Here is an 18,214-nt window from a genome sequence, read left to right on the forward strand (position 1 = left end):
CAGAAAGAGCGTGTGTCTACAAGTACTAACCAACTATACATACTCACACACTCGTCCAGCCTTCGGCACGGCTGTAACGCCACCTCGCTGCACGTCCTGCATGTCCCACCAGCTGCGACCTTGGCCACCTTGCCGTGCTTCCTTTTGCCTTGTTTGACAGAAAAGAGAGTTGCACCCCGATCCTCCTCGTGCCTTCAGGCTTTTATGCATATATGTACAACGTTATGTGCGAGAGCTTGCTTCTTCTTTTTCTTTTCTTCCTGTCGTGACTCTGTCTATTCTTTCTTTTTCCCCCCTCCTTTGATGCCATCTTCTGTAACCATACCATTTTCTTTTTCTCTTTGAATCACTGTCCCTTCTCCCCTAAACCACCACATCGCCGGTCTTGTCGACAGTCCCTTTCCACTATTCACTACCATGGCCCTGGTGTCAGAGCTTGCTACTCATGGCTCGGAATTCTGGCTTTTTGGCTACGGGTAAGCTCGCTTACATACAGAAACAAAAATCACCAACCACGGCTCACCTTAATCTGCCGTGCCATCGTGTCCCTCCCCCTCTTCCAACCGTCTCGTCTCATCTCATCTCACTGTCACACGTGTAATTGACCAGAATATCCCACTAGGAGCCTCATCTGGAAGCCCCCGCCGCACTTTGGTATGTGTTGTGCAATAATGCATTTTGGAGCAGCCGGGCTGCTCTCGGACCCGGCCCGCCCGTTACCGCGCCTAATGGAACGCTGACCTGGTCCTTTGTGTTTCCCTCTTGTGTTTGGATACAGACCAGCGTGTGTCTGGCTACGTGACAGGTTACGTCCGTAGATTCTGGCAGGTATGTTTTCAGCCCTGTCCCTGCGCCTGGGGAGGGGGAACATGGTCATATGCTCCGATCCCTTACACTGACCCCATGCCATGAAACTACGCTTCGCTTCGACCTGTTCTAAATTGTTCCTGACCCTTTCTAACCACCCCATACAAAACAGGCAAGGTAAAACATGAACTCCACCTCTCTCCATCGGCATGCGGCTTTCATAATCCGTGTGTCCTCCTCATCTTCCTCTCCTCTCCTGCCCCCTCCCCTCCCCGCTCGTCTGCTCCTCCTTACTCACGCCTCCGCGCTGCCGTGCCATGCGCCCTCCCCGCCATCCAGTGAAGACCATCGCGGCACCCCCGAAGCCCCCGGCCGCGTCGTCACGCTAATCGAGCGCGCATACTGGGACCAGCTGGGGGACACCCACCACGCCGCACCCGAGCGTGTCTGGGGCGTCGCCTACCGCATCAAGTCTGATCGCGTCGCCGAGGTCAAGGAATATCTGGACATCCGCGAGATCAATGGCTACTCTGTGCACCACCAAATGTTCCAGCCCGCTGACCCCGACGCTGCCCCGATCCGAACCCTTGTCTACATTGGCACCCCCGACAACGAGCAGTTCACTGGACCCCAGGACCCCCGTGAGCTTGCCTCTCATATCGCCCGCAGTAAAGGTCCTAGCGGCCTCAATAGCGAGTATCTGTTGGAGCTTAATACTGCGCTGGAGGCTCTGGGTGCTGGGAGTAGCGATGCCCACATCTCCGATCTTTCTCAGAGAGTTGCCAAGTTGCTCAAGGCTGAGGTAGGACAAGAATCAGCCATCATGCTCTAACTAGGGAAACCAAGAAACAAGACAAACTGGAGCTTTGTACCGTTTGCATTGTAGTAAAATACAGGACCCTCTTTGTCTCATATATAAAACTCACTTGACAAACTACGATGGTCAGGCCAAAGACCCGCAATACCACGCCACAGTCAGCCGAAATTTGTACACAGAGGGTGTTGTGTTACCTCGGATATTTTCTTAGAAAGCCAAACCAACAACTACAAGACAACGCATTCGTGATAAATACCACCGCCTGATGAAGCGACAGCTGAACGCCAAAAGATATTCGTGATATCCACCACTCTCGATGACAACCACATGAAACCTTTATCTTTTGCAACTGACCTCCTGCAACACAGCATCTCTTCCGTCATTGATCTTCAAGTGTTTCCGACTCGACTCAGTAACCGTTGGGGTTTGACTGAGGGTGTTGAGGACCTTGCTGCCCAGCCTGATCGCCTTGATTAGGCTGCTGTTGTTGATGGTGATGCTGTGGCTGGTTCGGGTCCGGGTAGTACATGTTGGGGGTATAACTGCCTGAGATCCATGTGTTAGTACCATAAATAAAAAGGCTAATCCATTCTCGATAGTCTTTTTTCAGTGAAACTAACCTGGCTGGTTACCTGCGTACTGTCCTTGAGCAGGATAGCCTCTGCCATAGCCAGGCGGAGGAGCATACATGCTCGGATGGTGTTGAGGGTAACCTGGAGGCATGCCGTATGGAATTTGGGGAGCGCCGTAGTTGCCTCGAGGTGGACCAAAGCCTGGAGCAGGACTGCCTCGGTTGCTATAACCTCCACGAGGAGGCCCGTTGTCGGATGCTTTGTCCACACGAATTGTGCGTCCATCAAACCTGCGATACAGTATTCACTTAGGATTATGTCGGTGTACAACAGATGGTGATGCTGGGCGATACTAACTCGACGTTGTTCATTGCCTCGATGGCTTTTTGGGCGTCGCCCTCTTGAGTAAACCGTACGAAACCAAAGCCTCTGCTGCGTCCAGTGTCACGATCCTTGACCACAACCTGAGATGTTTGTTAGATTCAGCAACAAATCGAAAGGGCTCAGGAGGAGGGCTATCAAAACGACTATTGATTATAGTCTTTCCCAGGACTAAGCCTTGAACGCAAAGTCTGGGGTGAAACCATTGAGCAGCGATGAAAATTGACAAAGGAATGGACAATGTTAACTTACAGCTTCCTCGATAGGACCAAATTCTCCAAACTTCTGAAGAACAGTAGTCTCTTGGGTGTGCCACGCAAGGCCTCTGAAACAACAACCATCACATATTAGTCTAACGTTATCCTTCAAGGTATTCTAGGAGACCGGACTAAAATATAGCCTCGCCGACGCGTGGATTACACGCATGAGTGTTGAATCCAAAAACCAAGAGTCTATAGGGCTGACGGCAACATACCCGATAAAAACTTTGGACATGATGTCAAAAGCTTTGAATCAAAAAGTTGAATACGAGATTGAAAGGCGGGAAATTTGCGAGCCTAGATTCTTTAAACAGCAAGTCAGCATGTCCCAAGCTAAGTCTGCAACCTGCGAGACTTTGTGCAGCAAAGAAGTAAAGAGCCTCGTTATTACTTTTACTGTTGTATGGGAGCGTGGAAAGTGAGATGTTTGAGGGGAAAGAAGGATGCAGTGGGAGGGGGGCAGCGGCTCTGCTGGCTTAAGGCTAGAAGCCAGCCCAGACTGATCTGCCTACCCCACGGCCATTATGTGGCTCGCCGGTTGGTTGCAATGGCTGAATAGTACTGGGAAGGGGAGTGGTCTGTTCAGGTCTCCGAGCCAGTAGGAAAGAAGGCGCCCACGACAACCTGACTTGGTCTACTATTTGTCCTGAACTGAAAGCAAGCGGACGGGCAGACAAACAAGACGCAGAGAATAAGAGGGTGACTTCTCGACCAAGGAATCGGCACAGCATGGGATTCGGCGAATCGCATACTGTTTGAGTCAAGTGCAGGACCAGTATGGTATACATATACATGGCCGCCGTCCCTTAAGCTCCCTGCCTGCCGACCTCCCAATACTCCAGCGCAAGACACTGGGACAGAACCTATACACTCCAATGCTGATGACATACAGCACAGTTCTGTGTAGGACAGCTGTCTTTTGTTTGGGGGACTACCCATTCAAGTAGGGCATGCAGTTCGTTCAACTCGGGAGACTAGGCATCATTGGGCCGACAGTTCTGGGGAGTGACATTGTGTGTGTACTTGGCCATTTCTTCTTTTCTCCTTTGGCAAATTTTTTCTTTGGTGCAGGGAATTGAAAGAACATCGGAGAAGGGAACACAATCTGACAACACTAGCTGACAGTGACAATACTAGAAGACACAAAGACTCCAGCACGTTGCAGTAGCAGATTTTTGCAGTGAAGAGCAACAACCGCATACTTCTACTACTCTACGCATGGATCTTGTTGGTGTTGAGGTACTGCAGACTAGAAGCCATGTTCAAGGGTGCTTATGGCGATATACAGATGAAAAGATCAGGCACAGTCATGGGATCGGCACTGCAAGCCCGTTCAGTCTCCACACGGCCGATTTCTTCTGTCAATAGCCCAGGGCACAATTTACCACAAAGACAATACAAAAGGGACGGGATTCTGCAGATGCAGACTGTGTTGGATCGAGAGAAGCAAGCTCCTTGCAACGCAATAGGTAAAGTGATTTGGGCCTGGACCCGAGCTGGGTAGGAGAGGATCATAGTCGGGGTCTCTGAGAGGGCAAAGCGGGGGAGAAACAAGAGAAGTAGAAAATTGTGCCAAACTACCAAATACGGGATTTTGCACTGCTACTCTGTTCAGGGCTGGGATGGGATAGGGTTGACCGACGAGCGGACTGGCTTGAGCTCAAGGCTTGAGCACCACCCCCAAATACACCAAACGCTTGTTGAGCACAGAACGAACTTCTGTTGATGACGGGATGTGCACATGAGGGGGAAATAAAAAACCAAGAACTCCAAACTGGGCGGGCTGGAAAGAGCTGAGAAACTCACCTTTGAAATAGGGACACTTGAATGTAGCTTTGCAAGTGTTTGTTGATTGGTGCTACTGCTAGTTCAATCGAGAAGTGACTGGCCTTGAGATGGTGCGCCAGGTAAAGTCTGTATACGAGACCGGAGCGGAGGGTAGATTGAATAGAAAGACGAGCTGACGTAGATTTGGTAGATGTATGGCAGAAGTATTCTCGAACTAATGACTGTCGGAGCTGACAAGAGGATCTGGGTAGCAAACAGGATGAGCCAGCTTCACTATAAACCAAAGAGCAGGTCGTTGTCTTTTAAATGTCTGCGGCGAAGATAGCGGGCCGTCGAGATGGTAGATATGCAATGTAATATAGGTGTACGTATACAGAGACGACGAGAAACGGATTCTAGGACGTGGGCTTTGCGGAGTATTTGGCGTGTAATTGAGTGGAACAAGCGGAGCCGCCAATGGCAAGACAGCGAGGGAGGAGAATGGCAGTAGAGGGGCGAAATGGAAGAGAAGAGGATTTGGAACTTTGGTGCAGACACACAAGACTTAGCGGCCAGTGAATGGGGTGATCGGATGAACGATTATGGGCCAAGGAACGTGGGCCAGGCCGGTATAAGTAAGCATGCAAACAGACAGACTACAAGTTGTTCAGGGTCCTGTATCAGGCAGGGCGCAAGAACAAAGGCACGGCACCGGACGGGATGCCAAGCAGAGAATGGTGGGATGACAAGGGGAGACGATCGAGACAAAAGGCCGGACGGGGGACTGTGACAAGGAGATGGACAAGAAACGCCGAAGGAGGCAGGGCAAGGGAGTCAAAAATAACCAGACCAAGAAGCGCGAGAAGAAGTCGGAAGCGGGCGAGGCCAAGGAGATGGAACACGAGATAAAAAAAGACGAATACAGCCACGACTGCCGGCACAAAGAGACCTAGTGTGTGAATCACAGGCTGGTTTGAGATTGCCCAAGACCGGAGCTCCAACAATGGCCGAGGCTTGTACGGCGGAGCAAAGGCGAGACGGGCGGTTGAGCAGAGCTAAGAAGACGGCGGCGACCAAGATAGAAACATGTGTGGGAGATTGCACGTTTGGGTTTCCAACGACTAGACTTTCTTTGTGTGGCTGTCCTGGGTCTAGTAGGTTTCGAAAGCGTAGAAGCCCTAAGGAAGGAGGCAGAATGGTTGGGAAAGGGTTGTGTGGGCGTGACTATGGGAGTGGATGTGGATGTGGATGGGCGTGGTTTAAGCGGCTCGGGAAAGAACCAGATCCAGACCGGCTGTTGCTGTTGTTATGGCTATTGTTGGGGGGGAGGGGGGCTTTTCATATACACCAAACAACTAGCACATCAGGGAAGCCAGGGAGAGGGCCGACCTGGGAAACTGCGGACACAAGAAGAAAACGATCTGTAGACGCAAGGCAGCGTGGGAGGCGGAGGAAAGGAGCAAAGGAACGAACAAGCAGCGTGGTATGGCAGGAACAGGCTCAAACAAGAAGCCGCAGCCAATGGAGAAGCACGGCGGACACGGTGTACTGGTAGTTGCAGTTGCAGTTGCAGGTGCAGTTGCAAGCTACACTCGTTAGTATACTTTCCACGGAGTACAAGCAGCACCTTCCTCATGTCTTCTCTTCCTTCCTTTTGCTTCGCTTCTCTCCTCTCCTCTCTACTCTTCTCCTTTCCTTTTTGTCCTCCAGGCCCATTGGGAGTATTTTGCCTGAATAAGCAGTCAGAGCTATGATTGGCCACTACCCTAAAGCTGTTCTTGTTAGAGGAATGGTAGGATGGAACTACAAGTAGTGACAAGGGACACCGTGCCGGGTGCCAGGTGTGCGAGGGGATGGTTGTAAGAGCTGTGTACGACTTGTATTCTTGTAGACGGGAAAAGACTGAAACAGGAAATCCATGTGGTGCCAAACCATAAGGTCGAAGAAGGGGTTATGTATGTCTGTATGGATGTACATCTACACTTGTACAAGTAAAGCCGGTACTTAGGATCGCCATTGCAAAGCTAAAAAAGTATATGTCAACGACAGATAGCACCTGGACGCCACGCAAGAAAACAGATCCGAGAGTCGGGCTTAACATCACGGAGGAGGGGAGCGAGGGGGGCGGTTCTATAGCTGACAATGGAAAAAGAACATGTGTTGCGACGATCAACCTCCTAGACAGTGGCTGATTGACGCACACGAGTACAATCAACAGGCAGAAGGGCCTCGATAAAAGGGGAAAAGCGACAAAAAGCACATGTAACTAACTACTTGTACAATCTGCAAGTATACGGCGTCCATCTGTAGCAGCTTCGAGGCAAGACCAAGCCAGGCCCGACAACATCTTTCGTAGGACAGACAGGGCATGGATTGGCCATCCAAGAACCGGGGCTTGCTAAATCAAACTAGCTTATCCTAGCCACACGAGAAAGGGCACAGAAATTCGCAGGGGACCTAAAAGTAAGGAGAGATGCTTGTTAACGGAATAGGGCAGAGCCAGAGCTGTGTCTATAGTCACTGTCTGTGCTTGCGGCTTTAGCTATAGGTAGCTAGCCAAGGGGAAATCAGAATTTTCTGGCCTGTATACATCTATACATGTATTTCCAGAGCATGACGCCCCGATCATGGCCAGAGAGTACAACAAGCATGTACATAACTGTACATATGGCGAATACATGAGCCAGAACAAACGCCTGTATCAAGCAACGATCATTGCACCCATGAATGTATGTATGTATGTACATCCATCCATACATACATACATACATACATAGTAACTATCTAGTGGCTAAACCGCTGTTGCTCAAAAACTAGACTTGTACATACATAGTACATAAAGAACAGCAAAAGCTGTGCTGGAGCCTGACTATTTTAAGCTGTAACATCCAGGCTATACTAGCCTTAGGCCGTATTCTATAAGTGCAAGTTCGTACGGGAACGTGTTGGGGTTTTGGTTTTGGGATGTGCTTGCTTGTAAGTCGACATCTTGGAACACTGGGGGAGCTTCTTTGGAAGAGGATTAAGCGAGCTCGCAGCACAATACCAGACGAGCAAGGGCGGCCGGGGCAACTAAAGACGATCCCAAGACCAGCCAAGCACGGATACCGCCGGTAGATCTAGAAACGCTTCATCGACCACAGAGACTGCAGCTATAAAAGCACATGTATGCATATGAGCACACGCACACACATACACACTCGAAGGTACATGTGTACCAAGCTCTAGTGTCTGAACTTGTATACATAGTACTTGTCTGGCACTAAGCATTTTCCAAGCCCCTATAGCTCCTGTGGCAATAGCAGTGACTATGGGGGAATGCGTCCAAGTAGGCTTCAAATTTCTTGACAAAGTCTGGGTCCTGGATCGTCTGGTAGTCGGAGAATTGTTTTTTTCTTAAAAATAAGAAACTGCAAAAAGAGAAAAGAGACCCTGAACCTTACTCTTAGCCAGGCTTAGCCTTGAACGTCGCTCCGGCCCTCGATTTCGTTGTTGAAGATTCGCCAAGTCGTAACATAACTTTGTGTCTCACTTTTTTTCTCCTTCGTCTCGGGCTATCAGCCAAATTTATAGGCTTGATTCTTCAGGGGGCTTTCGGCATGTAGTTAGGCCTTTTGCTTCTCAAACCAGCATCGTAGTTTCGCCATCCTAGTGCATCAACATTTTTGGACGAAGAGAAATTTCTTTTCTGAAACCCTTGGGAGCGACTTTTGTTAGTCGGGAGGAGCAGGTGATCGCAAAAGGATAGACGTGAGCTGGAGATCACACAGTTCTGTAGTAGTATAACTAGCTAGCTACTTGGAAACCCGATCTACTTGTACAAGTGCACATCTGACTGAGCTTGCCAAACTGGCGATGGGTGCCACAAACACATCATAGCCCATCAATGTAAGTAGTACAAACAACTACAGAGGAAAAGTGACAAACCCACTCGTTATGTCCAGGTAAGCGAGCTGAGTTTGGCAACAAAAGGCCCCTATAGAACTACAACACACATGTGTTCGCTTATAGCCCATTGACAACCCACAACGAAGCCTGAGCTCTGGGAAAAGGACAGCTCAGCTAGACAGGAACAGGCCCATTATGCAACCGTCTCTGGATACAGTGTAGCGAGCACAGTGTACATCCAAGTTCGCACCCCTGTGCTGACTAACACCACCAGGCACTCGTAGCCAACGAAATCTTCATGGGTGGTCATCAACATCTCCCGCCCGCAAAGTGCAAGGGAACCGAAAACACCGCAGGACGGCTTGTGATGTGCATGCGTTGCGGCCGAAAGGGTTAGAGGATGCTGGTCAACTTGACCCAGGCTGCTTATAGCCTAACTAAAGCTAGCTTTAGTTAACTAGGTACTTGTAACTCCAAGGATTCAGACTTCAACAATACGTCCATGCCCTTCACGTTTGATAGCGAGGTTCCGACAAGTTTGATGCTTTTTTTCTAGAAGTCGGAGATTTTGCCCTAGTTGCTGTAGTATGAGATAACTAAGCTAGCCATCATTTGTCTGAATACTGACCTTTGTCCGCCCAACTTTCCTACATTGCTCGCACGCAAAAAGAGCCATCGGTGTGTAGTACGACGTGCATGCATAATTGTACAAGTACTAGGCCAAGGCCACCCTGTTTCTCGACACAAATCTCTCATCGTGAGCCCATCTGCAAGTGTCGCTGCTGCAAAGAAAGCAAAAGCACCTGCGGCTATATTCCTTCTTTCAAAAACATCTTTCTCGTTCCGCCATGCCCGCCTGCGAAGTTGTTGGAGCTGTCATATGCCTCGCTTGGGGGGGGGGGGGAGGGGATAATCCAAGATCCGGCACCGTATAATATGTGCATATCAACATGTGAGCCGGGCGGTCAAGCCCTTGGTTTTAAATGTCACTTGTACTAGAGACATACGAGCACACACAGGTAGCAGCACTTGCCTTTAGCCTTACGTTTCCATTCTTTACTTTGCGCGCTATATGGGTATGGAGGATGATGTACTACAACACAGCTCGACTGTTATCTCGTCATGAAACAGGTCACAAGACATGTTTGTATGCACTTCCTCCATGCCACTTAAGGATGCCTTGATCTTTCCTTCTTCCTCTTGTGCGTCGTAAACTCGTTCCTAACATCTTTTTATCTCATGACTCCGCCTCCTATGCAAAGGCATATCACACTGTGTTGGTTTTCCTTACCTATATACAGGTATTGGTCAAATAACTAACCCACTAACTATAACTATATGCCTCTACATGAAGAATCTGCTCGTAATTCCTCCTTTCTTCCGATGGTGGAAATCTTCACTCGCTGCGCCCAGAACAGAAGGGGACGAATGCCGCATACAAAAAATAGGATTTGTTATTGGGCTGAAAAGCCCGGGTAGTAGGCGTTTATCCACTTCACCGTCACTTCTTTGCCCCCATACACCTGTGGTTCAGCTTTTCGGGCACTGTGTTCCGTTAATGTGCGCACCCCTAGTCACAGTTATGGTGTTGCATAGTGCGCCATCTCATGTAAAATAGTAAAGATCTCGAATAGAAGCTATTCTCGTCAGACATCTGCTATTTCTGTTGTGGAAAGGACTAAGACTTGCTTGTTGGCAAACTATTTGCCGTCGAGTTGGGACGACAGCCAGTCTAAAAACAATCATGGGAAAGCAAGCACAGGGAACCAATTGTCAATATTAAAGCCCTGTAGCAGTAGCGAGACTAGCAGCAAAGGTCCAGGCCAAGGCCGAGAGGAACTTGGAGCTTTGAATATTCCCATCGTGTTGGGACGCAAAGCTAGACGCTCCCGACTTTGTTAAATAAACTCCGATAAAGCGGCACAGCCGCTTCTCATGACACTAACTAACAGGGCAGAAGGGCTTATCTGAGCTCGAGATACACCCAGTTTGTCGTTTAATATTCTGTCTCACAAGCAGAGTCTGAGACCAGCCGAGAAGGCCAATGTGACTAAATTTTGGTCACACAGAAATCCTCCAAAACCCGAGCCTGGGGCTTCTCAAAAGATAACCCTAGCTGGAAGTACACGTTTGTTAACCCTACCAACTTGCCAACAATGTTTGCGTACGCACCTGCCCACCATGGACTAGAATCGAGGTGTCTGGCTTATTAGATGGGTGACCGGTTTCCTTGATGTGTTGTTTACGCATAAAACCAAACAAATGTGTTGATACTACTCATGCTTTAGCTGTTGATCTTCATACCTGAAGCATATCCGAACATCAAACATTGCAGCTGGATAACTTCAAGATATGTCATGCAATAAAGAACACTTCGATACAAACCCCGCACGCATTCGAGACTGGCTCATGGCTGTTGACTTCCCACAGGAAAGCGAGCCTTCTCCAGACAACTTCCAACCCAAGATCCACCACCATAGCTTTCCACAGGCCACCGCAAGCTTAACAAGCAACAGAAACGCGGCCTTGCCCGAGAACCACCGCCGCGAGGATAGCATTAGCGACAGGAAGAGTTATGCCACTCGAAGGGTCTCGCAATGGCTGAACTACTCACAACAGAACTCCAATGAGGGTGGTCGCGGATCCAGGAAGGAAGGTTCCAGACGGAGAGCCGGCAAAGCCCAAAGGTCATCTGATTTACACTCTTCCGAGATCACTGCAAGAAAGCTACCTGAGAACTCCCGTAATGATAGATTTGAAAGATGGAACCGACGCAAGACACGCTATGGATACTATGACGCCCAAAAAGTAGCAGCCCAAAAGCCCAGAACAACCCCAGTTGAGGCCGAGAAAAAGGACACAGGCGTTTTGCAAATTGACACACCTAGAAACGGATTCTCTTCCCGGCCGACGCTCCGATCACACAAAGACATCATGGAACGCTTTGATTCAGAAGCAATATTGTCTTCCGGCAGACTCACAGTACGTAGATGCTCTATAATCCTCTTGGGTACCAGTATTAACTCAAGTTGCACAACAGGTTCAGCCGTCTCTAGTTCCTGGACTGTTTCTGAATGTGAGATCCGCATCTTCATTGGGATTTGGTTAGTACACTTGCGCGATTTCTATTCATACGTCTCGAAATAAGATGGTACAGACAACTGACTGCGGCAAAGTTCCTGACTTGGCCTATAATTCAATGGACCACTTCTCCAAAGTTCCCCAACGCGTCGAGGCAGATACACTCCAGGCCAGACTTTCAAAATCTGTACAAAAAGTCGGCGATTGTCCCCAGTTCCCTAGATGCGAAAAGGAGATGCAGGGCGAACCACAGAAAGATGTGTATACAGCACAAGCGCACAGCGAATTTGAGACGAGCACCCAAATACCTTCATATACTTCGTCTGAAAACCCAAGGAGTCAATATCCACAGGCCAATAGGGAAAGTCCCTTGTGTCATGCTGAGCTTTGTTCCACAGAGTCTCAAACATGCCTGACAGCTCATCATACAATGACTACACCGCAAGTCGAACAAAACAAACAGGAAACTAATGACTGTGTGCCCGACCAGGTACATATAGGCTCTTGCACAGTAAATTCTATAGTGAGTGGAAGGTTATCTGAGGTCTTTAGGTCCGCCTTGCTCGATAGTCAACAGACAGCCGACCAGAATTTGAAAAATGCAGGCAGTAGTGGATCTCATAACAGTCCTAGATCTGGTCATGACGAGCACACGAACAACTGGAGCTCTCATCAGGATTCCATTAACACCACGACAGTGATACTAGCAAACCGCCTACCTGGTGACGACTCGTCTTCTATTTCTGAAGCTACGCGGGTGGAAACCTCCGGATCCAATCCCTCTAATATAACACTCAAAAGTTCGAAGCATGATTTGGACATAGATTTAGCTATGGCGGAAGGCATCAAGAGTCCATGGAACCCCACCTTTCCAGAACCAAGTGTACCCAGGAGGCCCGCCAGTACCTTAGTAGAGTACAGGGACTCTGCTTGCCAGACTGATCCTATGCTGTTCAGTCATGACAAAACAAAACAAAGTTGCTTTTTCAATGAACGCCAAAATATGGCTCAACCTTTAGTCTCAAAACTAGGATATCGAGAAGATTTGGAATCAGGAATGACAGTCAATGACATCTTTCTTAACATGTCTGAGCCTCCCCCAAGAGACCCCCATCAATATGACGAACTTGCTACTCTTGTCCTACCATCGAATGATGGGGGTTCAACATACTTGGAGGGTAACATCAATCAACCACCGACAAGAAGTCATACTCGGATTTCGAGTGGCGATGGTCATGACCTATCGCAACCTTCACACCATTCGCACCTACCCGAAACAGACTTTTCATCGTTGGGAGAACAATGCCAACCATATGAATATCATACTGGGTCCCGAATAACTTTAGAGACTCCCGGAAATTGGAAGTCTTTTTTCTCAGGCAGAATTCTTGGTCAAGGTTGTTTGACAAGCATGCAAGGCGAACATGCATTTGGACAAACTGTATCCGAAAAACCATGCCAACTGCAAGATTACACATCGGAAATGAACAGAATGGCACTGGGGATTTCTAACCTGCCTTCTAGTTCCAATTTCCAAAAAGAGATGTGTCATTTCAACCACGTCCTTCAACCACAATTGTGGGCATCAAGAACAGAGACTAGTTTGGAAAGTTTTGATCAGACTATGTCCATGAGGGAGGGTCATCAGGTTTATGAGGATATCGATGAGGCACACCAAGAAATGATGAGGCTTTGGAGGCCTAAGCGGTGGTAGAATTTGTTTGTGGTAATAAGAAAGCATTAGTTAGTTACTTGTTTTTACATTCCTTGATTATTGATGCTACTTTGAGGCCACATGCAACACCTCTTTCAAGGACTGAACGAGCTTTTCCAACCACCGGGGCATCAATCATCTTGCCATCCAAAGTCCAAGCCCCTAGATCCTTAGCCTCTGCCTCCTCGTTTCCAATGATGACCCGGGCTGCCCATCTAAGATCATCTTGAGATGGCGCAAAATATTCTTGGACTGATTCAACCTGGGTTGGATGAATACATTGCTTGCCATTGAAGCCCATGTTGCGACCATTGATGCATTCTTCTTTAAGGCGTGCTTGGCCCTCTATTCCTTTATACGAAGTACAAACAAGATCAATGGCAGTTGGAAGATTGAAAGCCCTTGCTGCCGTAACAATAGCGGATCTTGCATACAGGAATTCAGTCAATGAAGGTGTGCGAGTAAGTGACAGGTCAAGGGCGAAGTCTTCGGCAGCAAAAACTAGACCACTCAAAAACGGGGAGCCGTTGCAAATGGTGGGAAGATCTATAACAGCCCGCGCAGACTCTATTAAAGCAATGATTTTGATGGGGTTGGAAGAGTCTGGGGCGTGTCTCTCTGGTGCAAAGTGCTGCAAGGCATCAGTCACAAAAGCTAAATCAGCTGCAGAGTTGACTTTTGGCACGAGGATAGCATCTAGATTTGGAGATGGAGCAAGAGACGCTAGGTCTTGAGAGGCAAAGGGCGTGGATACGGCATTGATGCGGACACAAAGCTCTGTAGAGGTGCCCCAAGCATGAGGGCGTTTGGCAGTAAAGCGTTCAAGATGGGTAGTCAAAAGAGCACGAGCGTCATCTTTCTTGTGGGGTGCAACAGAATCTTCAAGATCATAAGTGATGTTATCTGATTTCAATTGGAGTGATTTGGCCAGCATCTTTTCGCTTGATGAAGGAACTGTGCAAGGGCTAGTTAGTTGGATGGCGGGGCGTGGATGTGGATGATGGAGCAAGATGCCAGTCGGTACCGTAGAGAAGAGAGCGTCTTACGATGGCAGACGAGCGGGCAGCCATTTTGGATAGTTGGCACTATGAAGCAAAATAGGGCAACGAATGTTAATGTCAGTTTTGAAGTCGTTTATCGTCTATGAGTGACGTGAGGTGGAGTGTGGATCTCGAGTCTTGAGCTGGTCGCGCTACCGGTCGGCAGCCAGCCGGTCTGTGAGTTTCTGCCAGGTGTCAACGCAAGCTCTGGCAGCTGTCAAGCGAACACGACTCCAGAAGCTCACAGCCAACTGCTGTGAGGGCAGTCGAATTGAACTGCCTGGCCATTATTGATGTCGTTGTTTCTCTTGCTTGAGCTTTGCTATTGTTCTTTCTTTTTCTTTCTGCCCAAACCCTTTTTGCGCACCACTTCCTCCTCGGCTGCTCCATCCAAGCGACCCGGCCTGCGACAAGTGTCTCCCACAACGACGAAGAGCGACCGCCGCGAAATCAGTCGAGAGCCCTAAGCTAGAGCTGGGCGATCTACTGCTTCAAACAGCCCACGAGCTGCGACAACATTCGAATATTCAACGACAAAACTCCTGGACCCGCGCACGCAAACCCCGCTGGACGGACACAATACACACGAGAGCCGCATCCCTAAACGCTTAACCACCAGCATTTTCGTTTTTTTTTCTCCTTTCTTTCTTTTCTTTCCCACGCTCGCAATGGACGCGCCGGCTGCGGGATCATTGAGCTGGAGACTCAGTTCGCACCCAGTGACGCTGCTGACGTTTTTAGGCTTCCGCGCGGGTATGTCGTGGTGCTGTAGGCGTGCTGATGTGCGGTGACAGATCGATGCTGACATTCTTCTTCTTTCTTGTGCCGTAGCGAGCTTCCTGGTGTACTTGCTTGGCCTGTTGTTCACGCAAAGCATGTGAGTTTCCTTGTTTCTGACTTGTCGGCTTCGGGATTCCCCTTCCTGGTGGGGTGTGGTTGGCCGGTGCTGACAACTTGCCTTCGTATCTTAGGATCATGATCTTTATCATCACGATGCTCCTGCTCGCTGCCGACTTTTACTACGCCAAAAATATTGCTGGTCGGCGCCTGGTGGGCTTGCGCTGGTGGAACGAGGTGGATCCCGCCACAGGCGACTCCAAATGGGTGTTTGAGAGCAGTGAGCCGGGTACCAAGGTCATCAATGCGACCGACAGCCGATTCTTTTGGCTGGCGCTGTATGTGCAGCCGATCGTGTGGGTCGTCATGGCGATTCTGGCAATCCTCAAGTTTGAGTTCTTGTGGCTGCCGCTTGTTGGTGAGTCCAATGTCACTTTCCCTTCACATGCCCTCTGCAAGATGCTTTCGTTTCCTTGTTGGCTTTGCTCTGTGTTTGTGATTCAAGTGACTCAAGTTCTACCTTTACTGATTTCCCTCTCCCTACTAGTCATTGCTCTCGTCCTCACCATCATGAACACGCTTGCATTCTCACGCTGCGACAAGTTCAGCCAGGCGTCAAACATTGCCGGAAGCGCTTTCTCGGGTGGCAACCTGGCTGGTGCTTTGGCTAGCAACATGGTCGGCCGCTTCTTCTCAAGGGGTTGAGAACCAATTGGAACGACAGCCGTTTCTAAGAGCGAGCTGTTCCAGTTTCCGGTTTGCGAGGCTCCGTTAGGCTTTCTATTTCGGCAAAACCTCTGGACCGAGTCGTGTAAGAAGTCATAGTCATTCAAATAGAGTCAACGTTGCAAAAAATGATATTTTTCATGATAAGAATAACAGTGCGGGCGGCATTTGTATTATTATTATAACCCCAGGTCGGTCTAGACCAATAGATAAAAAAGGTTTTAGCATTGCGCGAACAATTACCCAGCCCTTTACAAAAAACCATCTCGGAATCATTCCTCCCTTTGACCGCTGTTCTGCAACTCGGCGCCAAGTCTTTTATTCCTGCCCCGCGCCAGGTCTCTATCTAGCTCTTGCTCTTCCTGCACCAGGCGCCGGATTTCTGCATCTGACATGCCGTCCGTCACCAACACACGCTTCACGAATTCTTCAGTGGACCAACCATTCGTGGGGTAGTTCGAGTAAGACTGATCTGAGAGGATAGAAATGGCGTCTGGCGAGGGCGGGCGCAACTGGCCCTGGGATTTTCGCGAGCGAGGTCCACTGGTTGTACTCGTGGTACGAGCTGGGATGGGCGCCGGGACGGAGCTTGCGGAGAGCGGACAGTCTAAGGACGCAAAGTTGTGGGCTTTAGAGGAGCTTCTGGATACCGGGGTATTGATGCTTCGTCGGGGTATTGGAGCACTTGGCTGGTGACTGGTTCTCAGGATACTCTTGTGACGGCTGACTATGGGCGAGGGTATGTCTTTGGTAGACATGGGGGAATAGTTGGTTGGGCTATCCATGGAGATGGTTGTTTCCCGACTGCATCGACGGTCGTTTGTGTCTTGTTCCATGTCGTCGACAGAGACAATGATGCGGTCTATGACGGGACTATCAACAGAGGCTGGGGTGTGGCTGTTGGTAGTCAAAAGTGGGGCTCTCAACCCTGTTGGCAGATGACGGGCGCCGGACCCGACGTCGGAAGACGGCGACTCCAGCTCCCGCATGGTGGTGGGGAGCTGGCGGCTTTCCTCGACATCGCCATCGGAGCTGTGGTGGATACGGCCCCGGCCACGGCGCCTCAGTATAACCCAGACTGCAAACGCGAGAATGGCGATGCCGGCCACAGTGCCGCCTATGATGCCGACTTTGGCACCGGTCGAGGAGCCTCCACCATCGGAAGAGTCGGATGCTGGTTCTGAGCTGGCAGATGGGGCTGCAGAAGTGGATGATGCAGCAACGGACGATGTAGAGTTGGATGATGTAGGAATAGGTAGCAATGTAGCAGTAGATGGAATTGGAATAGTGGGCAATAATCCTGCCGTTTGACTGGTCAATGGGGGCACTACTGACGTCATAGCCGAAGTGTCCGTCTAGGCGGACATGGGAGGGTGAGGTATTCGGAACAAGCTGCCAGCAGCAAAACCTCTCGATGCAGAGGAGAAAGGAAAGAGGGGAGACGGGAGAACAAGATATAAATACGGCTTGCTGGCAGCATCGAATTGAGAGACCTCGAGACCTAAGGAGCTGGCTGAATCATTAAGGCCAGGGTTCCATGAAGCTGCAACAGTAGCCAGCGCCCGCCTTATATGGGCAGCGTGATGGGCGTTTTTCCTTTTCCTTTGCCGCAGCAGACACAGAGACCAACCAACACCTACATCACATCCCTCCATACTGACCCCAGGTCACTTCAGGTCACTCCAGGATGCACCCGCCTGCATGAAAAGGACGGCTGCTGCACTGGAACGCTGTGTTGGTTTGAGCGTGCTTGTATGGGGCTCGCCGCTTGTGATACAGCGCCATGTGCATTGCGGCGGCTCTTCGCGGTTGACGGTGTTGGTGCGTGATACCCCCAAGGCCCAGCTTCGCCGATACAAAAGACTGGCAGCAAGGACAGGCCGCCAGAAGTCCCGCAGCGATGCTCCAGCAGGCCATACGAGCAGGCGACCGAGACACGGGCCTGCGGCCGCGGATTGTGCCAGTCTGCAAGCCGTGGCTTCAGCGATGCCCAAATCTGGATCTTACATACATCCCTCCGCCTTGCTCTCCGCCTTGCTACAGACTGACCTGCATATGCTCTGTTGAGCTTGGTGTGGCTGAGCCTGCAAGTTGTCACTCATGACACATGCAAAAAGAAAGGGAAAAATTGTGCGTAAAGTGCTTTTTGCCCTATCGAGTTTGAATACTGGCCCTGGCAATAAATCTGGGCGAGCCAGACCGGGTGTACAGGAAATGCCGGAGTTTGCACTAGGCTGCCTAATTCAAAAACTATAGGGTTATGTGTTGCATTAGTTAGGGTAGCTAGTAAACCCCTAAGAATAGCCCTTGAAACCCTTTGCCCC

At 49.7% G+C, this 18,214-nt stretch overlaps 7 protein-coding genes across 7 annotated transcripts; 4 read left to right on the forward strand and 3 right to left on the reverse strand.

Annotated features, from left to right (window-relative positions):
* Nucleotides 1–417: 417 nt before the first annotated feature.
* On the forward strand, nt 418–1,639 carry BROUX77_001951 (uncharacterized protein; the record flags this gene model as incomplete). The annotated part of the gene is made up of 5 exons (XM_073746437.1): nt 418–476; nt 623–654; nt 779–828; nt 980–984; nt 1,147–1,639. The coding sequence occupies 5 exons, from the start codon at nt 418–420 to the stop codon at nt 1,637–1,639; spliced, it is 639 nt and encodes a 212-aa protein (XP_073607033.1).
* Nucleotides 1,640–2,033: 394 nt separating this feature from the next.
* BROUX77_001952 (uncharacterized protein) lies at nt 2,034–3,072 on the reverse strand (the record flags this gene model as incomplete). Its single annotated transcript, XM_073746438.1, has 5 exons — nt 2,034–2,170; nt 2,245–2,486; nt 2,554–2,660; nt 2,830–2,902; nt 3,053–3,072. 5 exons carry the CDS (start codon nt 3,070–3,072, stop codon nt 2,034–2,036), a joined length of 579 nt encoding a protein of 192 aa, XP_073607034.1.
* A 7,772-nt stretch (nt 3,073–10,844) lies between these two features.
* BROUX77_001953 (uncharacterized protein) lies at nt 10,845–11,601 on the forward strand (the record flags this gene model as incomplete). Its single annotated transcript, XM_073746439.1, has 2 exons — nt 10,845–11,474; nt 11,533–11,601. The coding sequence occupies 2 exons, from the start codon at nt 10,845–10,847 to the stop codon at nt 11,599–11,601; spliced, it is 699 nt and encodes a 232-aa protein (XP_073607035.1).
* Nucleotides 11,602–13,056: 1,455 nt separating this feature from the next.
* Nucleotides 13,057–13,287, forward strand: BROUX77_001954 (uncharacterized protein; the record flags this gene model as incomplete). The annotated part of the gene is made up of 1 exon (XM_073746440.1): nt 13,057–13,287. The coding sequence occupies one exon, from the start codon at nt 13,057–13,059 to the stop codon at nt 13,285–13,287; it is 231 nt and encodes a 76-aa protein (XP_073607036.1).
* A 34-nt stretch (nt 13,288–13,321) lies between these two features.
* On the reverse strand, nt 13,322–14,357 carry BROUX77_001955 (uncharacterized protein; the record flags this gene model as incomplete). Its single annotated transcript, XM_073746441.1, has 2 exons — nt 13,322–14,241; nt 14,312–14,357. 2 exons carry the CDS (start codon nt 14,355–14,357, stop codon nt 13,322–13,324), a joined length of 966 nt encoding a protein of 321 aa, XP_073607037.1.
* Nucleotides 14,358–14,995: 638 nt separating this feature from the next.
* On the forward strand, nt 14,996–15,869 carry BROUX77_001956 (uncharacterized protein; the record flags this gene model as incomplete). The annotated part of the gene is made up of 4 exons (XM_073746442.1): nt 14,996–15,080; nt 15,159–15,204; nt 15,299–15,582; nt 15,712–15,869. The coding sequence occupies 4 exons, from the start codon at nt 14,996–14,998 to the stop codon at nt 15,867–15,869; spliced, it is 573 nt and encodes a 190-aa protein (XP_073607038.1).
* Nucleotides 15,870–16,162: 293 nt separating this feature from the next.
* On the reverse strand, nt 16,163–17,230 carry BROUX77_001957 (uncharacterized protein; the record flags this gene model as incomplete). The annotated part of the gene is made up of 1 exon (XM_073746443.1): nt 16,163–17,230. One exon carries the CDS (start codon nt 17,228–17,230, stop codon nt 16,163–16,165), a length of 1,068 nt encoding a protein of 355 aa, XP_073607039.1.
* Nucleotides 17,231–18,214: the final 984 nt, after the last annotated feature.

This window comes from Berkeleyomyces rouxiae (assembly GCF_048999995.1).
Source record: "Berkeleyomyces rouxiae strain 22BRR77 chromosome Unknown BrBRR77_ptg000002l, whole genome shotgun sequence".
In the NCBI taxonomy this organism is placed as follows: Eukaryota; Fungi; Ascomycota; class Sordariomycetes; order Microascales; family Ceratocystidaceae; genus Berkeleyomyces; species Berkeleyomyces rouxiae.